Source organism: Labeo rohita, chromosome 5 (genome assembly GCF_022985175.1).
Source record: "Labeo rohita strain BAU-BD-2019 chromosome 5, IGBB_LRoh.1.0, whole genome shotgun sequence".
Taxonomy (NCBI): Eukaryota; Metazoa; Chordata; class Actinopteri; order Cypriniformes; family Cyprinidae; genus Labeo; species Labeo rohita.
In genome coordinates, this window is record NC_066873.1 from 36,673,506 (window position 1) to 36,684,742 (window position 11,237).

Genomic DNA, 11,237 nt, shown 5'->3' on the forward strand with positions numbered 1-11,237 from the left:
GATTAAATAGACATTATGCTTTGGCAAATGCTACAAAAGGTCTATGAAGTACCAACCTCAAATTAAAAAATTTTAGTCAGTGTCAGTTCCAGCTCATGTCGATATGGTGACATACATTACAGTTTTTTTTAAAGATATAAATACTTTTTATTTCGCAAAAATATATTAAAAGAGACAAGAAGTATTTATTTGATCAAAAATACAGAAAAAAGTATTATTATGAAATATTGCAATTTAAAATACGTTTATTTTAATGTACTTTAAAATATTTATTTCTGTGATGCAAAGCTGAATTTTTATCATCCATTATTCCAGTCTTTAGTGTCACATGATCCTTTAGAAATCCTTCTAATTTGCTAATTTATTATCAGTGTTGAAAACAGTGCCGCTTAATATTTTTTGGAACCTGTAATACTTTTTTTCCGGATTTGATGAATAAAAAGTTAAAAAGAACAGCATTTATTTAAAATATAAATCTTTTTAACAATATAAGTCTCTACCATCACCTTTTTTTATTAATTTAACACATCCTTGCTGAATAAAAGTATTGATTGACAAAAATTACTGACCCCAAACTTTGAATAGTAGTGTATATTTTTACAAAAGATTTCTGTTTTAAATAAATGCTGTTCTTTTTAATTTTTTATTCATCAAAGAATTCTAAAAAGTATCACAGGTTCCAAAAAAAAAAAAAAAAAAAAATTAAGCCGCATAACTGTTTCCAACATTGATAATAAATCAGCATATCAGAATGATTTCTGAAGGATCATGTGACACCGAAGACTGGAGTAATGATGCTGGAAATTCAGATTTGCATTTTAAAGTATATTCAAATAAAAACCCCTATTTTAAACTGTAATAATATTTCACAATATTACTTTTTTTCTTGTATTTTTAAGCTAGTAAACACAGCCTTGATGAGCAGAAAGACTGATTTAAAAAAACATTAAAAATCGTACTGATCCCAAACTTTTAAACGGCAGTAAAACGACACCATGGCTTATAAAACATTTTATGCAGTGCTATCAAGTATAATGAAGACTGTGTGGCAGTACACTATAAAATCTAAAATGCTTCAAGTAGAAAATATGCTTTGAAATATGTGTGAAGCCATTAACTTTTAGTGTAATACTTATAAACAGCAGACAGAGGTGAAAAAAGAGATTGTTTATCATAGTAGACAGTCTGGAGGGGTTTGAGAAGAATAGAGGTCCATAGGAAGGTAGATTGTGTCCTGTTTTTCTTGCCTGTTTTATGACACTCCGAGCAGGAAAAGCGTATAGCACTGAAGATTTGAATCAGGCTGTGAAACAATGGAGAGAGAAAGTGATTGCCGTATAAACACAGCTCAGAGCCAAGGTTAATGTCTTGTTAAGACTGGTGAAGGCATCTTCAGAAACAATAGAGGACAACCTCTGTGAGGCCAAAGCAGAACAGAAGGAAGTTGCTATAAACTTTCTTCCACAAGACAAATTAAATCAATCCTAGATTCCAAAATTATAAAAACAGTTCACATAAAAATAAAAAATTCAGTCAGTAATCATTCTAATATGTGATCCTGGACCACAAAACAAGTAAGTAGGATGGGTATATTTGTAGCAATAGCCAAAAATACATTGTATGGGTCAAAATTATCGATTTTTCTTTTATCCCAAAAATCATTAGGATATTAAGTAAAGATCATGTTCCATGAAGATATTTTGTAAATTTCCTACTGTAAATATATCAAAACTTAATTTTTGATTGGTAATATGCATTGCTAAGAACTTCATTTGGACAATTTTAAAGATGATTTTCTCAATATTTCGATTTTTTTGCACCTTGTATCTAGAACAAATACTGTCCTGTCCTAACAAATCATATACCAATGGAAAGCTTATTTATTCAGCTTTCATCTTTCACATATACTGATTTGTTGCTCAAGAAACATCTATTATTTTTAATGTTAGAAATGATTGTGCTGCTTAATATTTTTGTGAAAAACAATACATAATTTTTTAGGATTCTTTGCTAAAGGTTAAAAGATCAGTATTTATTTAAATAGAAAACATTAAATCAAACATTTTATAAATTTGTCTTCCACTTCTGATCAGTTAAATGCATCCCTGCTGAATAAAAGTATTACTTTCTATATAAATAAATATAATAACAATAATAATAATACCGACCCAAACATTTAAATGGAAACAGAATCTTCAGAATTTCCCCTTTTATTTTCCACAGCAGAAAGTGAGTCATATGGGTTTGAATCAACATGAGCATGAGTAAACGATGACACAGTTGTCATTTTTTTCAACTATTTTTAAGCATTTGATTCCCTGCATGTGACAGTACACACCAAGTCTGACCCATGAACTTAAGCTTTTTCTAAAAAATATTTAATACATGCATCATGTCAACTGTTTCTGCTCTACAGGTACATCGCTGATCCCAGGAAGAAAATTCCCATCACCATGAAACCGCCTTTCCTCCGCCCTGACCTTTCTACCCGACACATCAGTGTTAAAGTCAGTGATAATGGTATCCATAGTAACATCCTACAAAGCAAAGTGAGTCCGCAAAAGCTTTTAATTCTGTCTGCCCACAACCTGGAATTTCAATGGTGTTTAATTATTTCTATTATTGTAGCAAGTACCGGTACACCAGCAGTTCAGAATCACATCAATGCAGGCTCATTATTTAGATTTCAGTGAAAACAAATAAATGGTATCCCTGTTTAATAATATTGTGCCTCTGCCTAAATCAAGCTTCCTTAAATAACTAGATTTTTCTTGTGCTTTAGTCTAAGACCAGTCTGGATGGTGTGGATGATAAAAGTATAGATACACAACCACCTCTGCCACCCAAAGCAGACCGCTACAACCAGCTCAAGAGTCAACTCACCTCCAGTGAAGGTAAGTCACACTAACAGCCGTTCACCTAATAGTTACTACAGGTTATTTTAAAGCAGTCAGCACTAAAATGTAACTATTTTATGTATTTGTAATTCTTTATGTATTCAAACATACAGTCAAACTAAAATTTTCTAATTTCAAACTCAAATTATCAGTTTATTCGCTATAGTTTAAAAAATGGTGACAAGAACTCAGAGTTAATCTGTGCCAGGACAAATTCATCTTGATAATGTCAGATAACCTTGATAGAATGGTATGTAGTGGATTACAGTCAACCAAAAATTAGTATGACAATACTAATGTTAGTATGACAATATTTAAAATTAAGCAATGCTTAATTTTGTCAAGTCTGTGGTGTAAAAAGGTTGCATTAGCAATTAAAGAAAAAAACACTTAAGCAAAACATGGTGAGGTCAAAGTGTCTGAATAATTTTTGGTCCCAAAGTTTTGATTTTACTGGTAGCCCATTGTATGAAGGATTGTTGGGTATAATATGTCACAGTTCCACAGTATCCTCGCTTTGCCGTCCTGCACCCACTAGTCAAAAAATGCATTATATTAATTATATCTGGTGCCTGAATAATTTTTGGTTTGACTGTATATTTGTCTTGTGAGATTTATACTTATTCTTATTTAAACAACATGTGGTCATAATAGTTTATTCACCTAATTATTTAAAGCTTGTGTCTTCACGGCTGAAGCCGCTTAGCAGGCTGTTGAATCATCCTTTTCTTAACTGTACTTTTACTGCCATCTGGTGTTGCATCATATTGCAGCACTGTTGAGTCATTCATTTCATTTGTGCCACCTTTTCTAGAGAGTTCCCTGTCCAGCAAACCCACCAATCCATCCACCCCAGCCATGTACAAATATCGACCTTCCTTCGGCACCATGCCTAAAGTGCACTACCACGCAACCGGAGAGAAGGTGGGAGCGACAGACTAAAACAGTGTTTTCTGGAATAATATTGTGCCATATACTCTACTGTTCAAAATTTTGGAATTTGCAAGATTTGTTTTAGAAAGAAGCATTTATTTGGTCAAAAATACAGTAAAAACAGTATTGTTAAAATAACTAATCAACTATTATATATTTTATAATGAAATTTATTTCTGAGTTTCAGCAGCCATAGAGTCACATGACTCTTCAGAAATCATTCTAATATGCTGACTTGGTCCTCAAAAAACTTTTTTTAATCATCAGTGTTGAAGCATTAGTTCACTCCTGAATTAACATTTCCTGATAATTTACTCATCCCCATGTCATCTAAGTTGTTCATGTCTGTCTTTCTTTCTTTAGTCAAAAAGAAATTAAAGTTTTTGAGGAAAACATTCCAGGATTTTTCTCCATATAGTGGAAGGGAATCAAATGGTTGAAGGTCTAAATTGCAGTTTTAGTGCAACTTCAAAAGGCTCTACACGATCCCCCCCAAAAATAAAATTTTATGAATTTTTTAACCACAAATGCTCACAAAGTGCACTAGCTCTGATTTCATGCATTACGTACGTAATCACTTTGGAAAGGTCATGCGTGTTTGTTTCTTCATCTGTGTACTTTGGTTCAAAAAGGTAGGGTAGGTTATTTTTTCCTTCAGCTTCAAAATCATCCAAAATTGTTGTTTTAACATTTTTTTTTGTAAAAGGGCGTTTGACTTTCTTTGCACGTTCGCTTTGTAAACACTGGGTTGGTATTTCCGCCTACGTCACACGTGACTTTTTTTTTCAATGTGACTACGTAACGCTATGTCGTGGCTGCAGAGCTTATTCAAGACGAGCATTTTTGGTTAAAAAGTATATAATTTTTTATATTTTTTTAGAAAAAAGACCAGTCGTTTCACTAGGTAAGATCCTTATTCCTCAGCTGGGATCATGTAGAACCCTTTGAAGCTGCATTGAAACTGCAATTTGGACCTTCAACCCGTTGATCCCCATTGAAGTCCACTATATGGAGAAAAATCTTGGAATGTTTTCCTCAAAAACCTTAATTTCTATTTGACTGATGAAAGAAAGACATGAACATCTTTAATAAATATAGGTAAGTAAATTATCAGGAAATCTTCATTCTGGAGTGGTCAATTTAATGCATCCTTGCTAAATAAAAGTTTAAAGAATTAATTTTTAATTTAAAAAAATTAATAAAAAAAAAAAAGTTACCCAAAGTTTTGAACAGTAATATAATATAATAATGTTTTAAAATTCTGATTGATTACTTAGAAGTGTTTTTTTCCTCTTCCTAATATTTTCAGATTGTAATGTCCGAGAACGGTAAGCCCTCTGCAGTTTTGGAGGAGAGAGGTCACGATTACCGCTCAGAGCCGAATCTGGATATGCCTGACTTCCGCAGCACTCCTCTGCACCGAACTTACCAGTCCTCACCTTTCCAGCTGGACTCTTTCAGCACGACATCTCGCTCATTCAGTTTGAAACAGGGAGTGAACAGGGCTGACCAGATGCCACTGGGTGGCAGCAAACCAGAAACGGTCACTTCTACCCCTCACAAAGGAGTCTTCTCCCCTGGGACGATATCTGGCCGCAATGGCAGCCTATCCTACGATAGCTTACTAAGCCCCAGCGTAACGCCATCTGTGGGCGAGTGCGCTGCCCACCCAGGAGTGCCCTCTATGGGTTTCCATTCACCCTACTTGCCCACCAAAATGTGCCACGTACGAGGGCCTGAGCTTCAACGCCACGTTGGTCCGCCATCGTATAGTCCCGTGCACGTAGGAGCAATGTACGGACGGCAATCTCCACTTTCAAGAGAACGCGACCCCTCGCCTGTCCGCTACGACAACCTTTCTAAAACCATCATGGCCTCCATCCAGGAGAGGAAGGAGCTTGAGGAGAGGGAGAAACTCATGCATCGGCACGCTCAAGCACCGGTGGCCTACGCCAACGATTCAGGTGTGTTTGACACTTGCAGTGGAGCCGCCTATGGACTCCCACATGGGACGTGCTACCCCGATGGCCCTAGAGGCCCTGGATCCCGAGAGCCCACCCCTCCTGTGTGCGGCTCTCGGGATAACTTAATGGGAGTTGGGGTAGTGGGATACGGTCCCCGAACGCCTGTTCTGCGTTCCTCCGCATCCTCGCTCGCTAGAGCTCCGAGGACTTCTACTACGTCTCTCCACACTGATGGAGGCGGTGTGAGCAGGACGGGCGAACACCAATATCGCTCTCCGGTGCACCAAATGCATCACTCCCCAACAGCTGTGCCCCGTTCCCCATCATACGCGCATCAGAAGGTCGCCTTCATTAGTGCTCTGGAGAGGGCAGACTCACCACATCTTGGTACAAGGTATGAAGCATAGCATTAACTTTTAACCAATCACAAAAGAGAGGATGTGATGCATAGACTAAACAGTCTTGATATGTACGCTCTGATCCGACAGGGTCAAGAGACTTCAGAAAAAAGATTTCAGTTGTGTTACGTTTATTTGTTAATTTTTGAGTACTGCTTTTTTGTACTTTAATAAATTAATTTCTGTGATTAGTGCTATTTAGAATATTTACGGTTATGCTTTTGGTTTATTTTTGGCCTTTCTGCAGAGATGAAAACACAAATGTTTTGATTATGTGTTAAATAAATGTCATTTTTTGCTTTTCCCCATTTTTATTTTTCAATTTCCATTTCTGCATGCCTGTTGTTTATGACACTTTGCATGACATCTACTTCTGGCATAATGTACATTTTAATGCATCATGGTAATCTCATAAATGGTGTCAGAAATCAATGTAATATCCAATCATTAGGGGTTGACCGATATGTGTTTTTCAGGGCCGATGCTGATACCAGTTATTAAGTAGACCGATAACCGCTATTTGAAACCGATATATGTCTGGTGTAAAAATGAAAATTAATGTCAAAATTAAGAATAACAAGGTCACTGACAAAAGCTCTTCAACTTTCTTTCTTTTAAATTATTTTATCGGAAAATCGTTTTTAAATCGGTTGTTGCTTTTTTATGCTTTTTGTTGGCAAATTGGTTTTGAAAATGATTGATACTGATAACCATAAAAATGCTTAATATTGGCACCGATTATCAGCCAGGCAGATAATCAGTCAAGCCCTAATAATCATGATTTCACATCCATTTTTTTTGTTTTGTTTGTGTTGCTTTTTTATGCTTTTCAATTATTTTATCTGTAAATCGGTTCTGAAAATGACAGATACCGATAACCATAAAAAATGCTCAATATCGGTGCCGATATTTGGCCAGGCCGATAACCAGTCAACCCCTAATAATCATGATTTCATATCCATTTTTTTGTTCTGTTTGTGTTGCCTTTTTTTCCTTTAAATTATTTTATCTGCAAATTGGTTTTAAAAATGACCATTACCGATAACCATAAAATTGCTTAATATCGGCACCAATTATCATCCAGGCTGATAATCAGTCAAGCCCTAATAATCATGATTTCATATCCATTTTTTGGTTCTGTTTGTCTTGCTTTTTTATGATTTTAAATGATTTTAACTGCAAATTGGTTTTAAAAATGACCAGTACCGATAACCATAAAATTGCTCAATATATCGGCACTGATTGTCATCCAGGTCAATAATCAGTCAAGCCCTAATAATCATGATTTCATATCCATTTTTTGTTGTTCTGTTTGTGTTGCTTTTTTATACTTTTAAATTATTTTATTGGCAAATCAGGCGAATGACCAGTATCGATAACCATAAAATTGCTTAATATTGGCTGATATTCAGCCAGGCCATTAATCTGTCAACCTCTAATAATCATGATTTCTGATCTTTTTTTTATGCTTAAATAATGCTTTTTAATCACTATCCCTTTACATACTGTATTTTTCTTTGCTCCTTTCTTTGACTTGATTATTTTACAAATGGCAAATGACTAACATCAGACTGCATGATTGTTTCATCTTTAAAATTATAATTTATTACAGGGCTCAACATTTTTATAGATCCCATCAAGAAGAATGATCCCTTTTTATAAAAAGAAGAAAAAGGTAACAAAAGCATAACGATAACAAAAAGCAAAGAAAAAATCAGAAAGCATAACATAACATAAGTAAATAAAATATTTTAAAAAGGAAAAAAAAAAAAACATAAAAAGATGATTTAAAAATCTTTGGAAGGCATAATTTGTGGTCCTGTTTGACAAATGGCCCTAAACTTACTCCTTATTTTTGAGTCCTGTATTATCATCTCAATTATATAATTCCTTCCACCACTTTTTAATACTGTCCTCTTCTTCATGAACTCGCTTCATTTGTAACATCCCTGTTCATTTAGTACATGTTTGAATCTCATCCTTTCTAAAGAAGGACAGAAAAGGATAACAGTTCACAATACAGTTGGAAAGGAACCCTCCTCAAATATGTCTTCCTGTTTTCTGATATTTTCTCCACATAGAGATGACCTTGGTCAAGGTAAAGTCAACGGGCAACTAAAGGGCCAAGCACGTGACTGCCATCTAGGGACTCCTTCTGGAACTCCCAGCAGACACACCAGTGTCAAAAAGGTCACCGGAGTGGGCGGCACTACATATGAGATTTCCGTTTGACGGACAGCTTGAAGAGCCACTGCCTGTGAGGAAAAGCACTGCCATGGCAACACCACCTCCACTTGTGCTCTCTTTCTGTCCACAGTTTTTTGAAATAATATTGAAACTGACCGATCATGAGACACGCAGTATCTGGGGCAGTTCTGGTTTTGCATTAGCCATTTCTTTGCTAAAGAGATGGCAAGCAACTTTCCACGTGACCCAATGTAAAATATAACGGGAGTGCTTCGTCAAAGAAGCGTTGTGTGTGTTTTTAAAATATCAGCCATCAGGATATAAATCGCACACTACAGAAAATACTAGTTTAATTGCTTAAAATGGAAATTTAAAATATATATACAATAAGGGCTGAATATGTACAGTGTCACTTCAGTTGTTTGTATATAAAAGGTCAAAGGTCGCATATTGAATGCAAGTGCGCTGAATATGCTGATCTTTCACACACTTGAATGTGAGTGTATATGTAACTCCATTACTACTATGTTTTTGTCATTATGCTGATCTAATAATCAGGGTGTCATCTCAAATGCATTTCTCTGTTAAGCTATCAGGTTCCAAACAAACCATAACAGCACTTGTGTACTTTAAAAAAACAAAAAAAACAAAGCAGAAGTTTTATTTTTCAAATATGGTGGTCATTTACACTTTTTGTAATGTAAAACTATAAGCTGCCATAAAAATAAACATACATGTGTATATGTACAATTTAAAAAAAGAAAATGGGAAAAAAAAAATACTGATACTGGCTGTTATCACCAGTTTGTTAAAACTTTCTTTTAAACTTTTTCTTTATAAAAAAGTATTTTATAGTGGAAGAAATATGAATATGTAAACCGAAACACACCACTGTGTATTAGCAGTACTGGCCACACGTTAAAGCCATATTTTACCATGTTTTACAGTCGTGATCTTCTCAAGTTGCTTTAACGCTTTACCATTTCCATTTATTTGTAATAGATTAGAAATACATAATGATGGTGATTCATGGCTGCATCCCAAATATTTTCATTTCTTTTATTTTTATAATGCCTTTTTTTAACCCAGCTTTCAAAAGTTTGGTATATTTCAGTTTTTATACAGATATTCAAATGGGTGGGTGTTTGGATTTTTTGAGTGGATTTTTTCATTTTCCATTACTTTTTTGCATATTTTATAATTTATTTGTACAAATTAATTAGTATCCATTGCCATTTTGATTAGTTTGAAGCAGTACTTTTGTTTTTTTGTTTTTTGTTTTTTTTTCAGTGAATGAATGTTGAACGATTAAGATGTTACTACAGAAAGTTTTAGGAAATTTTGTTCAAGAAAGTTGAAGTGAAGATGCTTGTTTTTTGAATGCTGGATCCATTTGAGAGACATAATATGACATGCTTTTTATAAACTGCTGTTCAAGTTTGGGGTCAGTAAGTTTTTTGTTTTTTTTTTAAAGAAAGAAATGGATTAAATTGACGTTAAATTGATCAAAAGTGATAGTAAAGACATTTACATTGTTACAAACATACTATTTATAATTTCTATTATTTCTTTTAAACTTTTTCTGTTCAAAAGTTTACAATAGTACTGTTTTACTGTAGTTTTGATCAAATAAACAAAGCCTTGGTGGGCATAAAAGAAATGTTATAAACTTACAAGACACAAAATTTTGAATGGTAGTGTATATCTAAAGAAATTTGTTCGTATGTCCCTGTCACATCATTCAGTTTGGCTAAGGAAATTTAAAGCCTCACCTTCTCTTCTCACTTCTTTTTTTTTTTTTTTATTTTGGTTAAAAGAGAGATACATCTTGGAGATTGCAAGACATGCTGATTTAAAAACATATATATAAATAAATAAATAAATAAAGTGACAGGCATTTATGTAATTAAAAGCTAAAAATGAAAAATAAATCTGCTTTAAATGTAATTATTTTTTTCTCGAAATTAAAAGGACAGCACAGGTGAAAGTGGCAAATATCTACCTGTTAACTGAACTTCACACTGTGGCCTGTTTCAATTAAAGACCTAACAATTTTATAAGAATCATTTTGTAGTGAAGTGTTGATTTATGCTATCGACATCTTTGACAGGGTGATCTTACAGATGTCTTGCTGACTGAAAATGCACCGCATGTGGAGTTTCTCTGCTGCTCATCAGATGACTTTCCAAGGAATTCGTATTGATTTCCTCACAGATCTGCCTTAGGGGTCTAACAGACTACAGACACTCAAGCACTGACAGAGTACAAACATCACTTTGGTGCATGTAAAAAGGGTCATTACCATACTTTTTCCAGTCAAACAGCTCCTTGAAATTGTAAATAATTCATGTGGTCATGGAAATGCCTTTACAGTTTGCTAGGCTCCATTTCTGTGAATGTGTCACTATGTTCGGTCACATGTCAACATCTCTGTCCTTCACTGCCGCTGTCTGGCACAGCGTCACCTTCTGTTTAAATGAAACAAGTGTACAGTTAAAACAAAAAAAGAAGAAAAAAAGAACAGCTATGGGACTTTTTTCTGTGATTAAGTATTTCGTTCAGATGAAATGAAGACATTATAGTTTCGTATCTAGGTACATCTATTATTTTTGTTCATCAAGGGAAAAAACTGAATAAATATAACTTGAACATTCATTTCTGTCTCTTCATTATTTATCTTCTGTTTTGAAAAATATAGATAGATGATAGATAGATAGATAGAGATTTTCTTTACTGAAAAATTAAAAAGCTTTTTAGATTGGTAGATTTGGTACGTGCTGCTCATTTTGGATTCTTAAAAATACATAAAAAGGACTTAATTACACATCTTTGATGAGTATGTTTTCAATTCTTTACGT

General features: G+C 34.3%; 1 protein-coding gene across 1 annotated transcript in view; it reads left to right on the plus strand.

Annotated features, from left to right (window-relative positions):
* Nucleotides 1-11,034, plus strand: part of zdhhc8b (zinc finger DHHC-type palmitoyltransferase 8b) — a 78,799-nt gene extending 67,765 nt beyond the window's left edge. Inside the window, exons 7-11 of the mRNA XM_051109129.1 lie at nucleotides 2,417-2,549; nucleotides 2,783-2,894; nucleotides 3,712-3,821; nucleotides 5,140-6,188; nucleotides 8,274-11,034. Of these exons, the coding sequence (XP_050965086.1) occupies nucleotides 2,417-2,549; nucleotides 2,783-2,894; nucleotides 3,712-3,821; nucleotides 5,140-6,188; nucleotides 8,274-8,424 (1,555 nt within the window). The 3' untranslated portion in view covers nucleotides 8,425-11,034. The remainder of the gene's footprint in view (nucleotides 1-2,416; nucleotides 2,550-2,782; nucleotides 2,895-3,711; nucleotides 3,822-5,139; nucleotides 6,189-8,273) is intronic.
* Nucleotides 11,035-11,237: the final 203 nt, after the last annotated feature.